This window comes from Protopterus annectens, chromosome 6.part0 (genome assembly GCF_019279795.1).
Source record: "Protopterus annectens isolate FY-2018-M chromosome 6.part0, PAN1.0, whole genome shotgun sequence".
NCBI lineage: Eukaryota > Metazoa > Chordata > Ceratodontiformes > Protopteridae > Protopterus > Protopterus annectens.
In genome coordinates, this window is record NC_056737.1 from 452550279 (window position 1) to 452572771 (window position 22493).

At 43.3% G+C, this 22493-nt stretch overlaps 1 protein-coding gene across 1 annotated transcript in view; it reads right to left on the reverse strand.

Annotated features, from left to right (window-relative positions):
- Positions 1-1130: 1130 nt before the first annotated feature.
- CCDC32 (coiled-coil domain containing 32) overlaps positions 1131-22493 on the reverse strand; it is a 348543-nt gene continuing 327180 nt past the window's right edge. The window contains exon 5 of the mRNA XM_044074182.1: positions 1131-3583. Coding sequence (XP_043930117.1) covers positions 3530-3583 — 54 coding nt within the window. The 3' untranslated portion in view covers positions 1131-3529. The remainder of the gene's footprint in view (positions 3584-22493) is intronic.

Below are 22493 nucleotides of genomic sequence, written 5' to 3' on the forward strand. Positions count from 1 at the left end.
TTAAATCTGTCCGAAAAGACTGTATATTTAGTAACACAAAATATGATGTTATTCTCTATTGTTAGATTCCTATTTACTATATTATCCCTGTTTCATTTCTCTGTTCATGTTGCAATTTTCATACATTTTCATATAACTGTCCACTATTATTTGTTCATCATATCCTCTATAAGAACATTTTCATAGCTTCTATTGCTTCCATTTTTTACTGTCAAATTCGCTGTGGAATTAAACAGACTTTCATCTGGAAAAGGTGTTACTGGTTTTTGGACGTGGTACAACATAAATCTGGATGTGTCAAAACTATAACAGATTATGCTCTCATTCTTTCTTTTTTTTTCCATACAGTAATTCTATTTACTGGATACTAAAATTAATATATTCTCATTTACTAAAATTAATATATTCTCATTTAAGTGCAATTCCAGTCACTTGCTCATGTGCAATATCACCCAATCTCACCTACGTATAGTGTACTTTTCTTGTGTTAATGATCTAGTAGTCAGTGTTGTCCTGTCCAATGTAATAGTGTACAAGCATGTGCGACAGTTACAGATATTTAGTTTTATACTATAGTTATTGTTTATTCTTTAATACCCATCATGTCTGTCTTTTTGTGTTTGTTTTCTCCTGTAAAACAGCCGATACTCAAAATTTCATTTAGGTAGCACTTGTGTTTCCTAAATGACATTAAGGTTTCTTTGAATCTTGAATTTTTGTGATTTAAGGTGCTTCAATGACACAGAACTCTGTGGTGAGGAATAATCTGAAGGTCCTTCCTTAACGACTCACTCAGATGCTTCTGGTAGGAAGGAACAGGGAGTCACAGGGTAGTCCATCAAGGACATAAGCTTGAAAAATTTCTCCAAAGATCCAGAGTGGACTGAAAACCCTGCCCCAAAGCTAAAGATTCAATGTGTTCATGCACAACTTACATACGTGGGATTAAGCATTTGAGAAGTAGGTACCATGTATTGTGTAATGGTGCACAGAGACAAAGTCATATCTAATCTGTGAGCTCTGGCATGGAAGGACTTACTGGGCACAACATTCTTTAATTTTGAGACCTACCACCAGAAGAACTCAAGACAATGCTATCAAGAATCAGACCTGATGCATGCTCCAGCAGATCAAACAGGAATGGGATGTTTATTTTTTTCTTTGTTTAAAGGATAGGTGGAGTGGTATGGAGATTCTTTTTAAAACATGGCCTGGGTGCCAAGATAGAAAACAGTGTTGGAGAGACAAACCAAATGCAACAGCAATCATGACCATATTTATGACAAATGTAAAAGTTGTTACATTTTATAGTACTTAAGAACCAGTTTCACAAAAGATGAAACTATATAAAATCAAGACAGCAACATTTCACAGAGGTATGCAGGATTTATACTTGGTCCCTTGCAACACTGTATGAACCTCAGCACCCCCCATCCATCACCAGGTATACCTACTCCTCATATTAAAGTTTGGACTGGGGCAAGCATGCACCATAATGGCATTCTGAAGGGGGGAAGGTCTTGCCGTCACTGCTTTAGCTCGGGAGAAATTTCTTTATGACCTATCTCTAGGTTTCGCCATCCCGTGATCACCTACTTACATCCAAGGGCTACTACCCATTATGAATGATGCCTCTCCTCCTTACCTTAGAAAAGTACCCTTCCCTCTGGAATGCACACATCCAGCACTCCCTGCCAGGGTCTCAGATGCCCAAGCCACTTACTGAACCAGGTCGCAAGGGCCACAGTCAGGGATTTATCCCTCTATGCCACAGCACTAGCTTGGGTACGTAAAATATTTGGACAAGTTGACATCTTATCTAGAATTTCAGTTTTACATACATTCAGAGAATATTCTTTTGGAAAACAAATACCAAGGTGATTACCAGTGGGCTCTCTCATGTGCTTAGGTGGGAGAAGAGTACAATGTAATCTTCAATTATCAGAGATGAGGAAAATAACTGCAGGATCTTATGAATAAGAAAACATATGTGACTGTAAACTCATCCGGGAAGAACCTGTTGCCAGAAAGGTATGATTGATATCTACCTTCCACTCTAACAATGCTCCAAACATAGGTCTCCAACTGCATAAGGGATTCCTCACAGTAGGTTCACAGCTGAGCACTTAAATGCTCCTTTCAGAGAAGCCAGGCAAGCCTACTTCTTCCTCATTTTTTTTCGACTGTAAAGATAAAATGCTGGCACTTATGGCAATACTTGATACTGTGCCCCCCATTCTTAGAATGAAAAGACAATGCTGGTTTAATCACAACGAATATTAGAACGGAGATCCCAACCATAAAGGTTACACAAAAGGAGTAAATATGTACATGGGTTAAGCACTCCTTCTAGTGAAATGCACGGTACCATGGTATTCACTAAAAGGTAGTTAAATATGCCTCCAAATTTAAGACCTTTAAAAAACTACAGCTGAATAGTGTGGAAGGAAAGAGCCCAACACTGTAGACCAACAGAGCAGGGTCTTCAACATCATATCTGTTCCCAAGGATTTGATATCCTGGAAAGTGGAAGAAAAATTGACCAGATGCATCTCATTTCGGAAATATGGGCAAAGCACTGAATGCCAAAAGAAAAAATAAATTTCTTTTTTCTGCTTGATACTGCAATCAGAGATAAAGACCTGAACAATAGTCCAACAGAAAAATGGAGTAATACATTAACCCTTAACATTTCTTTAGAATTCTCTAGAGATCTCAATTTCCCAAGCATAAACCTTCAACCAGAACACCTCTTCAAAACACAACAATTCAAGCACCAACATAAAAACTATTTAAGAACGTCCATTACTAAGAAGATTAAAACAGCATATTTCCTTCTGCAATTTACTTTGTAATTAGTGGCTACGAATAAGAGTGGGTATACACCATAAAAAGACAACAGTGACAAGTTGTAGCTTCAATTTGAGGGGAGCAAAGCTTCAAAGACTGACAATATTCCCAACAAATGGCACTCCTTATGAAATATTAATTCTCGACACCCAACCTAATAATAAATATTTATAATAGCACAAGCTACAAATCACCTTCAAGTGTTGCCATCCTGACCACTTCTTTACATGTGTGGAAATACTAAACACAGTAAGCTGTATTTCTACCTATAAGTTTTTATTAGAGATTTGGTCCCAGCTGTGGTCCTTATGGAAAGGGATATTCCTAATTTTTTTCCAGGCTCACTTAATTTATTTTCTTTTGGAAAATAATATTAAAAAGAAGCATCATTTCAAACTACTGCTGCGTAAAAACTGCCAACTTTCTTATCTATAAATTACGTCAATGTGTCCTGCCTAAATCCATGACCTAATTAAGAAAGCAACAAATTCCTTTAAAAATAAAGTTTGGGGGAAAAACATCATAGATGGGGACATAAGCAATGAGGATTTTTCAGTCTATTGTGAAATTCCGACTTGGAAGGGTTTTCTTCATCTTAAGTGTCCACTTCACATTTTGTTTTGACTTCACTCTTCTTAGCACCGTCATCTCCATCAGCCAGCGTATTTTCTTTTTCCAGTCAGTCCAACTGGCTTGTTACTTCCGTCTCATCTGTCTCTGTTGTAACACTAGGCTATAAAGAAAAAGTTCATTAGTGAGGTTTCTTCAAACTTCGATGCTTTTAAAGGCACATATGCTTGTGACATATATTTTAAGGTCTGCAAGAGGAGTTAAAAATAAGAAAAACTCTATGTTAAAATAAATTCAACCACTACCATGACTGCACCTAAAGGGTGCAAGAAAAGGCAACAGGTTATGCCTCTATAAAACACAACAATTTCTCAGAATTTCATTCCACTTTAAAGCCCTTCTCTGTACGGACACATAGAGTATACACTTCCACAAACAGCAGCATCATATGAAGTAACAATCCATTCCAGAATAAACCTTAATCCCACATCCAGAAAAAAACAATTCCACCTTTTGGACAACACTGTTTTGTGCATAATTTATGCAAAATCTTTCATTATTTGTGCATGGCAGCACAACTCAATCCTATATGATGCACTACAATACCTTTAACTCCTCAGATGGAGTTTGCTGCCTATGTCTATAGAATTATAGAGATAGGACAGCTAAAGTAAGGATTATAATTTACAAGTGGAACTAAGAAATTTGTGTAACATCTAGTATCCTTCTAGAATGATAAGGCCGGGGGATGGCTGGTAGGGAAGATGAGGAAGAATGAAAATGGACAACACAGATACAAAGTTATGGTAAGTACATAACTCCTAAATCTGATGTCCTTTTCATTCTTCCTCACTGACGGGTTAGAGTCCTCAGCTATGTAATTCTCGGGAGACCCTCCAAGAAGGTTATGCCAGAGTACTGTCAAACCAAAGGAAAGTCTGCTCTTGGAGACCATGCCCAGTTTGTAATGCGATACAAGGTTCTGATCTGTAAAGGCAAGTGACTGTATTTGACATCATCAAAAGAAACTGTGATGGTGAGGTAATCACAGATTTAGTAGAATGGCTCTAGAATGATGAGGCAATTCACAACCATTTTGGAAATAAATCAGCTAAATATAGTCAGTAATCCATTTTGCCAGGATAATATAAGGGACTACTCAAACCTAAGTGGTTAGAAGAGAAAGGAGATAAACAGCTGGTGAAATTTCTTGTACTGTGTGGTCACATAACAAATAAGCACAATTAGAAAAATTGTGAATGATAATAGGCAATTCTGAGAGGATGACTGACGTTGGTTCCTGACACTACATAGTTATAAAGAAGGGAGAGGTCCAGAGGGATACCTTCTTATGGACAAAAAATAAAGAGGCTTGGCCAACAAGGCCTAAAAGCTCAGAAAAAATGTTTTGTCAATGTAATGTGACCAAGAAAAATGTTTTCCATGAAAGAAATTACATATTAAAATTGTTCATCGGTTCAAGGATTTCTGTGTCAGTTTCTGAAGAATAATCGTGAGATCCAAAGTAGAAGAGTGATCTTTTACTGGAGGTCTTACGCAACAAGATTCCATTCAGGGGAACAACTTTATATAATCTAGGAGTCAACAAAAGGAATTGGTTACGACAGTGAAAAACAGAAATTGCTAAAATTGTTGAGTTTAATATGAGAGAAAAAACTCTTAAGTTTACTGAAATAGTCTGACTGGGTCAACAGAACCCATTTTCAGCAAAGGTCCGTGGAGAAAGCTCCAAGTGCCTACAAATATAACATTGCAAACATAATTATGGCAGTCAATATATTACAATAAGCTTGTCATAAGGCCAGAAAGGGGAGAAAGAGATCAGAAGCGTACCTTATTATGTCAGGATAAGCAATGATAAAGTGAAATTCCTGAACCTGATGGCTAGTGTCACAAACAAGGGATGCGAGCCTGCACCATCTTTATTTCCAGTCAATGGAAATAGAGAAACAATGCAGTTAGTTTTAGGGCATGGAAACTGGGATGCTGGATCTGTGAAGAGCGATATAAGAGACCCTAATTGGGATCCAGAATTCATGGAGTATATTTTAGATGAGACCCGAGAGAGAAGGACCACACTTGATGAGGGCAAAAAAGGGAGAACAAGGATGACAGAGTTCTTCAACCTGCTGGCTTTTTGTAGAAACTTCAAGATCAATGGGAGAGAGTGAAAAGCATATAGAAGACTCTGTGGGGTCTATCGTGAACCCAAGCATCCTACAGGGATTCCTGCAAGGGGGATTTAGAGGGAAATATCTGCTGCATTTGTTGTTAGTGGAAAGCAAAAAGATCTTAACAATGTTGACCCCAATGGCTAAACAAATCAGGTTCGGAACTGAATGATTCAGGGACTACTCATGAGGAATCAGACTAGACCTGCCGAGTCGGTCTTTCCAGAGTGTTGGATTTCTCCAATATGTGCATTCCAATTAGAAAGCAGTCTGAATAAATCGCCCACTGTCAAACCCTCACTGCCTTCTGCACCAGAGGAATGAATGGGTTCCCCCCGGTTTGTTGATATGCTAAACTAAACATGATGGTGGTGTGTATTCACAATAGTCCCCAGAGGGAGAGCATCATGAAAGGCTTGCAACGCGAGTAGAACAGCTCTCATCTCTTTGGCATTGGTATACAACCTGGTCTCCAGGGAAAACCACATGCTTTGGACCATCTTTCACTTGAACTCCCCACCCCCCCCCCCAAACTCTGGATGAAAAGCACCTGAGGTCAGTGTGTCTGTGAAAGGAGGGGAGAGAACATATAGTCTCTGCCTAAGAACAGGATGTCTGGCTGGATCCACCAGCGAAAATGACATCAGAAAATAGGAGGTGGCTTTACAGGAACGGATAGAAGCTGAAAAGGAATAGAACCACAGGCATGTAGAATTAATCTTGCTGGAGGAGGACAGAAGCGATAGTGAGTCCCACACTTGATTTCTTAATGATGTGATGCCATGAAGAATCAAATATGCTATCTGCTTTATGGTATTCAAGACAGAGCCTATGAATTCCAAAATCTGTACAGAAGGAAGTTTTGATTTTGTCAGATTAGTAGTAATGTCGAGGGATCGTGGTGGTGGTGCTGCAGTAGCGTTGTCGCCTCACAGTAAGACGCTGTCTGGTTGGATTCTCAGCTAGAGCGTCTTCTGTATGGAGACATGCGTGAATGGGTGTACCTTCATTGAAGGTTGTGCGTCAGGCCTGGCAAGCCGGTACGTAAAAATCAACTGCCAATCATTAGCAGACCGGAGTTCCGTTGTGGCGACCCCTAACCGGAAAAAGCCGAAAGACACAAACAAGTAGTAATGTCGAGGGATCTGGAGATTTGAAACAGGTAATCACTGGCTTATAACAATTGATAACTGATTGGAGCAGTGAAGGGGGCAGTCAATCAGATATGGAAACACCTGAAATGCTTTGAGCCTCAGGTGAGCAGTTACTACTACTACACATATGGAAAAAGACATCCTGGGGGCTGTGGTGAGTATAAAGGGCACAGCACTGAATTGGTAGTGACTAACTCCCATCTGGGAGCACAGATGACTTTTGGAATGCCTGATTAATTTGAAGTAATAGTACATCTCTCGAAAAAGTACAGGAAACATCCAATCATCCTGCGTAGAAGAGGCAGGATGGACTGAACCATAGCTGTCTAGAACTTTGACTCCTCTATACATAGATAGTTTAAATCCAGAAAGAGAAATAAAAGGGGAAAGGTAATAACCTCCAGATATTATGCTTAGCACCCAGGCACTGTTTGTTGAGCTGGTCAAGGCATCCATATGCCAGGAAAAAAAAAAGCACAGCCCCTGACTACGTCCACAAATGGGTAGTCGGACAGCTCTTTTAGGAGCGCTGACAGGGTCTGTCAGAGAAGGGTCTATGAAACCCTGGTTCTGCAGAGCACCTCTGCTTCTGGGGCCCAAATGCCAACACTTGGCCTCCTAGAAATCCCCACATCCTGAAACAGACAAGCAGATTCAGCGGGCACAACTATGGAGTCACTAGAGTGCAGAATAGGCAAGAAGTCCAAGAGGGCTCAAAATCTGAGAAGCCAGTGCACTCTTTCATCTTCCAAGAGACCCTGTTTGTCAAGTAGGAAAGGGAGTGGTGATAAGACTCAGAGAATATATTGTAGTCCGGTACTGCATTTTTTTTTTATTTTTATAGCCATGGAGCTAGTGGAATGGGCCCATAATGGTTATCTAGATACGGTAATCTTGGCCAATATTGGTTCTGTGAATGAAACAACTAATTGGAAAGAGGGTGGGTGGCACAATGCCAGGGTAATCCTATGTGCTAGGATTGTAAAGGCTCCAGGGCCATTAGCCTAGTACACACCTATGAACCTAAGAATGGCCAGTAAGGTAAATCCTTTTAGGAAGGAGGTCAGGGTTAGTTCAGGAATCCTAGCTGCAGGAGGAAACACCTCCATGGACAGAAATGGTATCCTGGGTGAGAAAAGGCATACTGGTTCAGTGCCTGTGCAAGCCATGACATGGAAGAACTAACTAGACCTCCATGCTGGAAGAAAAATAATAGACAGTAAGGCAGTCAGATTAGAGAGATGCTTTGGATCTGAAGCTGCTGCACCAGCTCATCAGTTTGAATTCGAAGGAGTTGGTATTCAAGAAATGCCCATCACCTACCTGCCAGGTCCTAAGCTTAGAATTCAAAGAAGTTTTGCTAGAAACTGTACTGGCTTAATAGTTCAGATCCAAAGAAGGTTCGGATCAGAGAAATGCCTGACGTTAACCTGTCAGATTATAGGCTTAGGATCCAAAGGGAACAAAGGCCCTAAAAACAGAAACCATTTTAAAATATTGCTCTTACAACTTATAAAGTTAAAAGAATAACCAGTTTTGCATTAATATGGATTCTTAAAGGAGGCACAACCAAGGAAAGTACAGTTTTGTACCTACCATAAATGTAGATGTTCGAGTGCTAATACAGCTGCAGTAATCACAGATGGGTTTTCTGCCGTCAGGCAGGTCCTCAGTCGGCCGAATTCCAAAGTCTAGGTCCGGCGTCGGTTGTTGTCGCTTTCTTTCCTGACATCAGTGAGACAGGGGTATATAAGACACAGCCGACGCCTTTTTCTTCAGTCTTTCTTGCTCCAGATGTCAGGTGCCCCCAAAAGGAAGGCAATACATAAATTATATATATATATATATATATATATATATATATATATATATATATACATGCAATGCAATATAATCAAAAAACAGTAGTTGCAAGCAAATATACCATAGAAGGATAACCCAATCAGGTTGTATGAGGAGGGATTAGCCCCTAGGACTTTACCAAGATGGGAAGGAGGGAGGGAAACCTGTACTGCAGCTGTATTAGCACTCGAACATCTACATTTATGGTAGGTACAAAACTGTACTATGTTCATCGTGCATACAGCTGCAGTAATCACAGATGGGTAGAATCCCAAAGCTACGCACAGGGTGGTAGGCACTAGGTGAAACTGGGATGAGCCAGAATGCCCTGCAACACAGCAGTGGCAAAGCCTGCTCTAGTTTTGGAGTATAAAGGCAGGTTGTAGTGTTTTGTGAAGGTATGCACAGAACTCCAAGTGGCTGCCTCCAAAATATCTTTGGTAGGAACTCCTCTAAGGAAGGCTGTAGAGGTAGCTGTGGCCCTGGTGGAGTGGGATCTGATGCCTGTAGGAACAGATTTTCCATGATAGGAGTAACAAAACCGTATGCAGTGGCCTATCCATTTTGAAATTGTCTGTTTGGTAACTGGCTTCCCTTGAGCTCCTACAGCATAGGACACAAAAAGTTGTTCTGATTTCCTGAAAGGCTTTGTTCTGTCTAAATAATAACGTAGCTGTCTATGGATGTCTAAGGAGTGTAGCAGCCTTTCCCCTTTGTTTTGAGGATTGGGGTAAAAGGTAGGTAAGTGTATGGCTTGATTTAAAGCTACCCTGGATACCACTTTAGGCATAAATGACGGGTTGGTTCGAAGGGAAACCCTGTCCTGATGAAAGATGAGAAAGGGCTGCACAGCCATGAGGGCTTGTAGTTCCGAAACCCTACGAGCTGAGGTAATGGCCAGAAGGAAAGCTGTTTTCCAGGACAAATATTGCAAATCTGTTGAGGCAGCTGGTTCAAAGGGAGGCAATGTTAATTTTTCTAAATGTAATTAAGATCCCAGGCTGGTATTGGTTGTTTCCTTGGTGGTCTTATATTCTTAGCCCCTCTGAGGAACTGTCTTAAGAGTGGGTGAGAGAATAAGGGTGGATCAGTGTTGAATTCTGCAGAAATGGCTGAGGCAAGAATTTTTATGGAGGAAAATGAAAGTCCACTGTTCAGCAGCTCAGCTAGATACTGTAATATCTGAGGCAAATTCAGTTTTCTAGGATCCTGGCCTTTTTTCTCATTCCAAGCGCAAAACCGTTTCCATTTTGCGGAGTAAGCCTTTCTAGTAGATGGCCTTCTGGCCTCCAAAATGACATCCTGCACCTCTTTGGGGAGCAGGGTTTGTTGTGGTGTTAAGGAATTTTCCATGCAGCGAGATTGAGTGTTTTCAGCTGACTGTGAAGAGTTTTGTAGCTGTGTTGAGTCAGTAGAAGAGGCATTAGAGGTAGGGACCAGGGAGGAGTATGTGTTAGGCTTCTCAGGAGTGGGTACCAGTGTTGCCTTGGCCAGTCTCGAGCAATCAGTATCATCTTCGGTCTGTCTGTTCTTGCTTTCAAGAGCACCTTGGGCAGAAGAGGCAAAGGTGGGAAAGTGTAAACTGTCCATGCTGCCCAACTGAATGAAAGGGCGTCCACTCTCCAGGCCTTTGGATGAAAGGTCCTTGAACAGAACTTTTCCAATTGATGATTCCTGCGGGAGGTGAAGAGATCTATGTCTGGCCTTCCCCATGCTTGGATTATCTTTGTAAACACTTGAGGATGCAACTTCCATTCGTGTGGGTCTGTCATATTTCTGCTTAGATTGTCTGCCAGCGTGTTTTCCAAACCTGGCAAGTACTGTGCTTGAAGTTCGATTTGCCATTTCAGAGCCAAGTTCCAAAGTGTCATGGCTAGTCTGCACAGGGGGTATGAATGTGTTCCTCCTTGTTTGTTTATGTACTACATTACTGTGGTGTTGTCTGTTCTTATCAATAATTGACCTGGATGCAGGAGGTCCTTGAAAGCTGTAATTGCATTTATCACTGCTAGCATTTCTTTTTGATTGATGTGAAGGTGCTTTTCCTCTTGGGACCATTTGCCCTGAATGCACCTGTCTGTCATGTGCGCCCCCCAGGCGTAATCTGAGGCGTCTGTTGTGATGACTTGATTTGCTTGAGGCTTGCAGAATGGGAGACCTGTGTTTGTTTGACATGCTTGGGCCCACCATAGAAATTCCTTTTGCAAACATGGAATTATTGGTATTACTGTTTCCAAACTGTGGCTGTGTTGAGACCATAGGTTTTTTAGGTACCATTGAAGTTTCCTCATATGCAACTTTGCACATGGGATTAAAAGAATGCAAGATGCCATGAAGCCCAGAGCCTGCAGGATTTTCCTTGCAGTGAGCCTGGTACAATTTGTTAGTATTTTGAAGTACTGAGTTAGTTGCCCCTGTTTTTCTGGCGTAAGATAGGCCATCTGGGTGTTTGTGTCCAAGTTGGCACCCAGGAAAGTTATTTTCTGAGATGGTGTTAGCCTGGATTTCTCTTTGTTGACTGTGTATCCCAGAGAATTCAGTAACCGTGTCACATAAGCCAGATGTTCCAGAAGTATGTGCTTGCTGTCCGCTTGGATCAGGCAGTCATCCAAATAAGGGTAAATTTGTATCCCTTGAAGTCTGCAGTAGGCAATTACTGATGCCAGGCATTTTGTGAATACTCTGGGTGCAATAGATAAGCCAAAGGGCAATGCAGAGAATTGATAGTGGATTGAACCTGCAAGAAATCTGAGGTATCTTCTGCAGCTTTGTCTGATTGGGACATGCAGGTATGCCTCCTTGAGGTCCAATGTTACCAGCCAAAACTCCTTGCCCAGCATGGGAAGAAGCTGCTGTAATGTGAGCATCTTGAATTTTGGTGCAGTAGAAAAGTGTTTAGGATGGATAAGTCCAAAATGGGTCTCCAGTCGGTTCCTTTCCTTGGTACCAGAAATAGTCTGGAATAAAAACCTTGACCTTGTTCGTGAGTAGGTACCTCTTGAATAGCTTTCATGTCTATGAGCTTTGAAATTTGCAGTTGTGCCTCTGCCCTTTGATTGTGTGGCAGGTTTGGCATGCCTCTCATTTTTGGAAGAGTGTGAAAATGGAATCTGTAGCCTCTGTTTATAATGTCCAGGATCCATTTGTCTGTTGTGATAATATGCCAATTTCTTGTAAATAATGCCAGCTTTCCTCCCAAGGTTGCTGCCAGCTGAGACTTGCTTGGCATGAAAAGGAGGAAGTCATTGGGTTTGTTTCCTGTATTGTTGTGCACTGTCTTCGCCACCTCTTGGTGCTGGAGTTTGCCATTGCCTGCCTCTATATGATCCTTGAGATTGTCCTCTGCCCCTTGTGCGCCTGTATCTACCTCTTTGGGGCTTGTCCGTGGCTGGAATGGACCAGTTTTTAGAAGGCCAATTTCTGCTAAAACGTGGTGGTTGAACCTGTAGAAAAGCTTTGACAGTTTGCATAGATTTGGCTTTTTCTTCCATTTTCCGTAGTATCTCCTCAGCATTAGTACCAAATAACACATCCTTTTGTAAAGGAGCATCTAGTAGTTTAGGTTTAACATGATCAGGCAAGATTTGTTCCCTAAGCCAGGCATGTTTACGAATGACTGATCCTGTAACAGCAGCTCTACTTGAGGCCTCTAGGGCATCATAGCCACATTGTAAGGTGTGTTTACCCACTTGTTCTGCACTATGCATCATATCCTGCAACTCCTTCAAATCTGGTTGTTCAGGTTGAGACATTTTATTTCTTAATTGTGATAACAGAAACTGCTGATATTTAAGCATATGGAACTGACAATTTAAGACCCTCATGGCTAGGGTGGCCGAGGTATATACCTTTTTTCCCCACCTTTCTAAGGATCTAGACTCTCTTTCGGAAGGTAGTGGATTCTTAGAAGTAGAGGCCTTCATTCCCTTGGGGCCTTGAGAAATGGTTTCAGGGTCAGCATTATGGCTTTTGTAAAGAAATTGGTGAGAGTTAGGAACTATGTAGTACCTATCAGGCTTGACTGGGGCAGGAGGCAGGGAATCCGGATTAAGGCAAGCCTCCGAATAAACATCATCAAGTATGTCCAAGACAGGAGGTATCGCCAGAGGTCTGTGTTGAGGTAACAAAAGAAATTCCCTAAGTCTTTTCTTGGAATCAGAAAAGTCTTGGCCTTCCCAATGGAAGTGTTCCCTCAAGGTGTGCAAGGTTTCCCCAAAAGAAAAATCCTCTGGAGGAGATACAGAAGGAATGGACTGCTCTGCATCAGAATCTTCAAAAGGGGAGTACGAGTGTTCTTCTACATCAGAATGTTCTGAAAAAATGGAGCCCTGATCAGAAGAGGGAGAATCTTCCTCCACTCTGGGTCTCTTGTCTGGAGGGGGTTGGGAACCCCTGATAAGAGTAATTAAATCCTCAGCCATTTTTAGCATCTGCTTTTTAGGCATGGGGCCTGGAGATGGGCCCTGTGCAACAGGCCTCTTGGGATGCATGGCTGATTTGGACTTAGTAAAGGCCTTAATGGAAAAGGAAGATGAGGGTCTAAAGACACCATGGGTGGAAGTGGACCTGTCCACATTAGGAGACTCAACGCTCACAGTGGCTTCGGTGGTTGTAGTCTGGGTATGGGCCGAGGTACCTGTGGTCTCGGTTACAGAAGACACCACCAAAAAAGTGTCGTCGGTAGTCAGGGGCTGCATAGGCATCTCGCTGAGAACCGGACCACGTGTAGCTGGTTTTGGCGTGGTGTCGGTGGAGACCGCGGACCTCGCGTGTCGGTCCTTGTCCTTGCGTTTTTTGGACAAAACAGTAATCGGAGTCTCCGACGACATTTTATAATCAAAGGCTTTACCAAAAAAGTGTTGGGCGAACTCCGCCCGACGCTTAATAGTGCGTTTATTGAAAGTAGCGCAAAAGCGACAGCCCGAGACGTCGTGGTCTGGGCCTAAACAAGGTATGCAGAGGGAATGGAAATCCTTATGCGGTATTTGCTTCCCACAAGAAATACAATTGTTAACTTTTTCTGACATCGGTCTGAGGCAAGAAAAGATTCCCCAACGGGGTACTTAGCTTTAAAGAAGACTTTGGTTTCCAATTTTTCGTAAATTCAGGAGCTGGCCGACCGGCACTTGCGAACTGCTTCTGCTTCGGGCACCGCGCGGCAAAAAAGACTGAAGAAAATGGCGTCGGCTGTGTCTTATATACCCCTGTCCCACTGACGTCAGGAAAGAAAGCGACAACAACCGACGCCGGACCTAGACTTTGGAATTCGGCCGACCGAGGACCCGCCTGACGGCAGAAAACCCATCTGTGATTACTGCAGCTGTATGCACGATGAACATCTGTAAAGTCGTCGAATCCAAGGAGTGCTTCAGCTACAAAGCAAACCACAACTACCCAGAAACTCCTGGTCCAAAAATGTCAGATCCGAGAACATTAAGCTCTCTGTGAGATGTGGAGTCCATCAGGTGCATTCATGGATTTTCTGAAGATGGTATACACAAGGAAAACCTGTAAGGTCATCGGATCAGAGAGGTACCTTGGATCAAAAGCTAACCACAGCTTCTCAGAAGCTCCAGATATGAGCAAAACACTGGACCTGAGAATATCTAAGCTCTCTGATGGGTTTTCTGAAGGAGTCACAAACAAGGAACTGTAAGGTAGTCAGATCCATGGACTGCCTTGGATCTGAAGCAAACCATAGCTATGCAGAATCTCCGGATTTAAAAAAGTTGGATCTGATAAAGTACAGTTGTGTACACTTTCCATAAATGTAGATGTTAGAGTGTTATTCACTGTTGCAGTCATCACACTTGGGTTATCTGCCTGCAGGTAGCCCTCAGTTGGCCCGAATACCAGAGACTTAGTATTTCTGCGTTGGATGCTGTCGCTCCAGGACTGACGTTAGGTCGTCAGGGGTATAAAAACAGGCAGCCAACACCATTACATCAGTTTTTCTTGTCCCAAATGTCAGGAACCCCCCAAATAGGGAGCTACATTATGGTGGGGAACACACCACAAGTAAAACAAATACCAATACCCCAGAAGGGGTTAGTAATAGCCACAGATAGGAGAGAGAGAGAGAAAACCAGGGGACTGGAGGGAGGGAAACCAGGACTGCAACAGTGAATACACTCAAACATCTACATTTGTGGTAAGTGTACACAACTGTACTATGTTCTTCGTGTTTCACTGTTGCAGTCATCACACATGGGTGGATTCCCAAAGATGAAAAAGGGTGGAGGCAGTCAAGAAGAGTTAGGGCTGGCTAGCAGGCCTTCCAGGACTGCTGTAGCAAATCCTGCCATGAATTTGGAAAAGATAGACAGGTGGTAATGCTTGGTGAAAGTGTGTACAGAACTCCAGGTAGCAGCCTCCAGGATATCCCTGGTAGGGACTCCCCTGAGAAATGCTGTAGAGGTAGATGTTGCCCTAGTGGAATGTGTTCCGACCCCCCTGAGGGGTTGGTTTCCCATGGTGCCTGTAGCAGAAATGGATACAGTATGCTATCCATTCGAAATGGTTTGCTTGGAAATGACCTTGCCCTCTGCTCCTGTTGCAAAGCTGACTAGTAACTGGTCAGATTTTCTGAAGGGCTTAGTCCTATCAAGGTAGAATCTGAGCCGTCTGTGCACGTCCAAGGAGTGCCGGATCCTTTCCCCTTTATTTTGAGGATTAGGGAAAAAGGTTGGCAAATGGATGGATTGATTGAGAGCCACAGTGGACACCACTTTGGGCATAAAGGAAAGGTTATCCCTGAGGGAAACCCTGCCAGCATGGAAAACAATGAAGGGTTCCACAGCCATGAGTGCTTGTAGGTCAGACACTCTTCTAGCTGAAGTGATGGCTAAAAGCAAGGTTGTTTTCCAAGAGAGGAATTTTAACTTTGCTGATGCAGTAGATTCAAAAGGGGGAAGCATGAGCTTTTCCAGTACAAAGTTAAGGTCCCAAGCAGAGGTGGGTGCTCTCCTTCATGACCTTAAGTTGTTTGCCTCTCTCAGGAACTGTTTGATAAGAGCATGCGAAAAGAGAAGTGGCTCAGTGTTGTCACGAGTAGAAATGGCTGAGGCATGTATCTTAATGGGGGAGGACAGGCCTTTGTGGAGTAGATCTGCTATGTAATCCAGGATAAGAGGCAGAGAGGGCAGTGTTGTGTCCTCTCCTTTAGACAGAGTCCATGAGCAGAACCTTTTCCACTTATCAGCATAGGATTTTCTTGTACTGGGTCTTTTGGCTTAAAGAATGATGTCCAGCATCCATTTGCTTAAGGTTGCTGGGGGAGAATTCAAGAAATATCCAGGCTGCAAGATTTAGGGTTTGCAGTAGTGGATGCAGAATCTGTCCCTCCTGCTGAGACGGGAGGGTTGGATTCTGGTGGCACAGATGTCAGGCTGCGCAGGAGTGGGTTACCAGTGCTGGCGTGGCCATTCCAGGGCAATCAGAATTGTCCTTGGTCTGTCCTGCTTTATCTTGAGTAATACTCTTGAAAGGAGGAGCAGTGGGGGAAAGGCATAGATTGAGAGATTTACCCACTGAAAATATAGGGCATCCACTTTCCAGGCCCTGCTGTGAGGATTCCTGGTGCAGAATTTGCTGAGCTGGTGGTTGTAGGGGGAGGCAAAGAGATCCACCTCTGGGGTCTCCCATTTCTGAATCAGAAGGCTGAAGGTGCAGTGCTCCAATTGCCACTCATGTGGGTCTAGGAGATTTCTGCTTAAGTCATCTGCCAGTAAGATTTGTTTGCCTGGCAGATAATGAGCTTGTAGATGGACTTGTCCAAGGCCGTGTTCCACAGGGCCATGGCTAGCCTGCAGAGTGGGTAGGAATGGGATCCCCCCTACTTGTTGATGTACCACATAACTGTGGTGTTGTCTGTTTTTATTAGCAGTTGTCCTGGAAAGATTAGGGATCTAAAAGCTGTCAGGGCAGCTAGCATCTCTTTTTGGTATGCAGATGAATTTGACATGGGCTCCAGTGGCCCTGAATACATTTTCTGTCCATGTGTGCCCCCCAGGCATAGTCTGATGCGTCTGTGGTTAGGGTCTGTGTGGTTTGGGGTTGAGTAAATGGCAGTCCCTTGTTGTGGTTGCATGCTTCTGCCCACCAGAGGAACTGTGTCCTTAGACAGGGTATGATAGGAATGACTGTTTCTAGGTCCTGAGAATGTTGGCACCAAAGACTTTTAAGTACTATTGGAGTTTCCTCATATGCAGTAGATAAGCCAAAGGGAAGTGCAGAGAACTGATAATGTATAGACCCTGCCCTGAAACGTAGATCGTTCCTGCATGATTCCCTTATGGGGATATGCAGACAGGCTTTCCTTTAAGTCTAGGGTGACTAACCAGGCATCCTTGGCTAGCAAAGGAAGAAGCTGTTGCAGGGTAAGCATTTTGAATTTTGGTACCACCAGGAAGGTGTTGAGAAAGGAAAGATCCAGGATTGGGCACAAAGAGCCCTCTTTCCTGGGTACCAGGAAGAGTCTGGAGTAGAATCCTTGACCCCTCTGTTCTACTGGAACCGGCTGAAGAGCTCTAATATTGAGTAGGGAAAGTACTTGGTTTTGAGCCTCTGTCCACTGGTTTGGAGGATGGTCTGGAAACTCGCTTGGGTTGGCAGTGAATGGAAGTAAAATTTGTACCCCTGGGATGCAATGTTGAGGACCAACTGGTCCTGAGTGATGGACATCCAGTTTTTTGCATGAAGGGCAATTGGGTAGGGCTGGGGAGTGGAGTAAAGATGTCATTGTGAGTTTTTTCAGTAAGGAGGTGACTTACCACTCCCTGCTTTAGGGGTGGGGGCACTCCATTTCTTAGATCTCTGCATACCCTGAGGCTGTAGTCTGGGTGGTCTCTTTCCCGGGTCTGGTTTGAGAAGGCCTGTTGGGGGCTGGAAAGGACCAGTGTTTGGAAGGGTAATGCCTACTGAATCTAGGGGCTTGCACTTGTAAGAATTCTTTAACAGTCTGCACAGAGTTAGCTTTTTCTTCCATCTTTTTAAGACCCTCTTCTGCTTTGGTGCCAAACAAACGGTCCTTATTCAAAGGAGTGTCTAGTAATTTTGATTTGACATGGTCTGACAAGGTCTGCTCCTTCAGCCAAGCATGTCTTCTCAGTACAGAGCCAGTGACAGCTGCCCAGTAAGATGCTTCTAGGGCGTCAAAGCCACACTGCAAAGTATGCTTGCTGACTTGGCTTGCAGAGTGCATAAGCTCCTGCAATTCTTTATTTTCTGCACAGTCTGTAAATGTTGCCACTTTTTGTTTAATAAGTTCCATAATATGTTGCTGGTACTTCAGCATGTGAAACTGACAATTCAATGCCCAAATAGCAAGAGTTGCAGAGGTATATACCTTCTTACCCCATCTGCCCAAAGCTCTGGAATCCCTGTCCGAAGGGGTGGGATTCTTGGCTGTAGTAGCCTTGATACCTTTATGTCCCTGGGAAATGATCTCTGGATCAGCAGTAGGATTCTTGAAAAGAAATTTGTGACTGTCAGGTACTCTGTAGTACCTGTCTGGTTTCCTAGGGGCTGGAGGAAAAGTGTCACGAGTAAGACTGGATTTCATAAAAAACATCATCCACAACATCCAGGACAGGGGGTATTGCTAAGGGCCTGTGTTGAGGCAACTCTAGAAATTCTCTGAGTCTCTTTTTGGACTGAGGATAGTCTTGGCATTCCCAGTGGAAATGCTCTCATAAGTTATGCAAGGTTTCACTAAAAGAAAAATCCTCTGGATGGGGAGGCAGAGGGAATGGATTCCTCTGCATCAGAATCCTCATAAGCAAATAAGGGCATGTCTTCATGATCAGAAATTTCAGAGTCATCGGACTCCTGGTCTGTAGAAGCTGGAGGGGACTGGGCTCTGTCTCTTAGCAGGGGAAGGCTGACTTCCGCTAATCAGTGTAATAAGGTCTTCAGCCATTCTAAGCATTTGTTTATGTGGCATAGGATCAGGTGTATTCGCTTTGGTCGTCAGTTTTCTAGGCATAATGTGTACTCTGGGCCTAAGAAACTCTCTAGTTTTGGTTAAAAAAAGAAGTAGCCGGTTTGAGTCGAACATCAGTTGAGTGAATAACTGCCTCAGAAGCCGGTGCCTGCTCAGCGGCTCCGGACCCATCCAAGGTAGAGACATTCACAGGTTCTATAGTCGAAGAAGAATCTCGAAGAAGAATCTCGCTGCACACCGGACTCCGAATGGGTCTCAGTAGAGGTCTGCAAATCCACTGAAGCGGGCATCAGGGGCTGCAAAAGCACCTCACTGAGTACCAGCGGACTGGCGACTAGCTTAACGGAAGCATTGTCGGCAGTTTTGGACCTATGTGGTCTGTTTCTATCTTTACATTTTTTCAGCATATCGGTAGTCGGATGGCTTACCGAAGCCACTTCAGAATACGAAGATCGAGAGCAAAAGAATTGTGACAAAGAGAGCCCGACGATGAATGGTTTGGGCATTAAATAAGGCACAAAAGGGCCTAAACAGGTGACGCAGTAAGAATGAAAATCTCTGTGAAGTATTTGCTTTACACAGGCAAGACAATTGTTAACTTTTTCTGACATTGGTTAGAGCAAGAAAAAAGAATCCCCAACGGAGTACTTAGCTTTAGAAGACTTCAGGATTATTAAATTCGTAAACAAAAATTCAGGTAGGGGTCGAACGGCACTTGCGAACTGCTTCTGCTTCGGGCTCCTCAGCAAGAAAGACTGATGTAATGATGTTGGCTGCCTGTATTTATATCCCCAACGACCTGATGTCAGTCCTGGATCGACAGCATCCAACACAGAAATACTAAGTCGCGGGTATTCGGGCCGACTGAGGGCTACCTGCAGGCAGATAACCCAAGTGTGATGACTGCAACAGTGAAACACGAAGAACATCATCTAAGCTCTCTGAGGTCACTTGGAGTACGGTAGGCCTAGTCCCAGGATCTGGATGGGAAAAATGGGATCCAAATCAGTTCACTGAAAGCACCAACTCAGGGAGGTTGGCACTGCATAAAAATTTGAAAAAAAAAAAATTAACCGGATCCGAAATCTTAGGATCCGATGAGGTAGACTGGTACACGGAAGCATTACAGGGACCGAACCCATCATATTCGGAGAGGGCTTGGGATCTGAAGGAAGCCCCTAGTCCTTGGATCCAAGTTCCCCATTCTGATTCTGTTTCTCTCCTTCTTGTATGTGGGGTTGAGCCCCGAAGGAAAACAGCCAAGATCATAGCTCTCCACTTCTTAACCACTAGAACAAGAGGTCTTGTGAAATACAGCATTCTCTGAAGGAGTCAAGGGCTGAAATTCAGACATGGAAGCACAAGCCAGTTGCAATTCACTGCACTGCTCACATTCGAAAAAAAAGTCAGTCACTATTTTTCAACTTCAGACTTTAATGATTTGCCAGAAATCCACATCTTCATGAGCAGAAAAGTACAGTTTTGTACCTACCATAAATGTAGATGTTCGAGGATCCACATTGCTGCAGTCCTAACTATTGGGTAGTCCGCTGTCCAGTCGGCCCGAATACCAAAGTATATGGCTGACGTCGGTCACGGCGCATTAGACTGACGTCAGTACGTCAGGGTACTAATGCGCATGACCGACGTCATATCCTCAGTCTTTTCTTGCCCCAGATGTCAGAAGACCCTAAAAAGACAAGGCCAAAACCAAAACACACCCAACATACCTGCACCAAAAATATATACAATATATACAAAGGTACCAGAATATAATCTCACCTACACAACCACCCCTAAACACAGAGGGGAAGGAGGGAGATAAATTGGACTGCAGCAATGTGGATCCTCGAACATCTACATTTATGGTAGGTACAAAACTGTACTATGTTCTTCATTCCACATTGCTGCAGTCCTAACTATTGGGTAGAATCCCAAAGCAGAGGTAAGGGAGGCTGGCAAATCATAAGGAAGCAGGAGCTGATAACATGCCTTGCAAAATAGCAGTGGCAAAACCAGCCCTAGACTTAGAGTAGAGAGGAAGGTGGTAATGCTTAGAGAAAGTATGCACTGAACTCCAAGTAGCTGCCTCCAAAATATCCTTAGTTGCCACCCCTTAGAAATGCTGTTGAAGTGGCAGTAGCCCTAGTGGAATGAGGCCTAATCCCAGCTGGAATCTCTTTGCCATGATGGGAATAACAAAAAGCAATGCAAAACCCAATCCACCTAGAAATAGTTTGTTTTGACACAGGCTTGCCCTGTGAACTCAAAGCAAAAGAAACAAACAACTGCTGAGACTGTCTAAAATCCTTAGTCCTGCTTAAATAATAACGCAATTGCCTGTGTACATCTAAAGTGTGCAAAATCTTTTCCCCTTTATTTTGGGGATCTGCATAGAAAGTAGGCAAATGAATAGTTTGGTTTAAAGCCACACTAGAAACCACCTTAGGCATAAAGGAAGGATTAGTGCGTAATGATACCCTATCCTTATGAAAAATCAAAAAGGCTCAACCGCCATAAGGGCCTGTAACTCAGAAACCCTTCTTGCAGAAGTAATGGCCAACAAAAAAGCAGTCTTCCATGACAAGTATTTCAGGTCAGCAGTAGCTGCAGGCTCAAAAGGTTGTAGAGTAAGTTTCTCCAACACAAAATTGAGATCCCAAGCAGGAGTAGGAGCTCTATTGGGGGTCTTATATTCTTTGCCCCTCTAAGAAATTGCTTGAACAAAGGATGTGAAAACAATGGTGGGTCACAATCATAGTGAGCTGAAATTGCTGCAGCATGAATCTTAATGGAAGAGAAAGACAAACCTTTGTCCAATAACTCAGTAAGATATTGAAGAGCCACACTCAAATTAGGTTCCGAAATCTCCAAATTCTTTGCTGCAGTCCAAAATAAAAATCTCTTCCATTTTTCTGCGTACACTTTCCTTGTACTAGGTCGTCTGGCTTCCATAATCACATTTAAAACTTGTTGAGGAAGTCGAGACCTGCTGTCTTTCAAAACAGAATATGCCAGGCTGTTAGATGAAGAGTTTGAAGCTTGACATTGAGCAGATGACCGTCCCTCTGAGACAATAGGTGTGGAATCAAGGGTAAAGGCCATGGAGGCTTCCTTACCAGACTCCTCAGTAATGGGTACCAGTGCTGCCGAGGCCAATCTGGAGCTATTAAAATCATCCTTGGCTTGTCTTGTCTGACCTTTAGAAGCACCTTTGGGAGAAGAGGCAGAGGAGGAAAAGCATACACATGAAGATTTTTCCAACTGAAAGAAAGTGCATCCACTTTCCAAGCTGTGTGATGAAATCCCTTCGTGCAAAACTTTGGCAGCTGGTGATTTAGTGGAGAAGCGAACAGATCTATGTCTGGAGTTCCCCATGACACTGTCAATTTTGAAATACATGAAGATCCAGTTTCCACTCGTGGGGATCCATGATTTGTCTGCTTAACACATCTGCTAAGGAGTTCTGTGCTCGGCAGAAACCTTGCCTGAAGAGTTAGTTGCAAGCTGAGCGCAGTCTCCCATAAAATCATTGCTTGCCTGCACAATGGGTAAGAATGTGTTCCCCTTGTTTGTTGATGTACCACATGACAGTTGTGTTGTCTGTTAGAATCAACACCTGCCCTGGAAGAAGTAACTCCTTGAAAGCCATTAATGCAAACTGGCCTGCTAACATCTCTTTCATGTTGATATGTAGATGCTGTAGTCTGGCAGGCCACTTGTCTTGTATCCACTTTCCATCTAGATGAGCTCCCCAAGCAATGTCTGAGGCATCTGTCGTTAGTATCTGACTTGCCTCTGGCCGGGTCACAGAGAGTCCCTTGTTTAGGTGACATTCCTGAGCCCACCAAAAAAATTCCTTTTGAATGCAAGGTATCATTTGAATGACAGTGTCCAAATCCTGGCAGTGCTGTGTCCATAGATTTTTGAGATACCATTGTA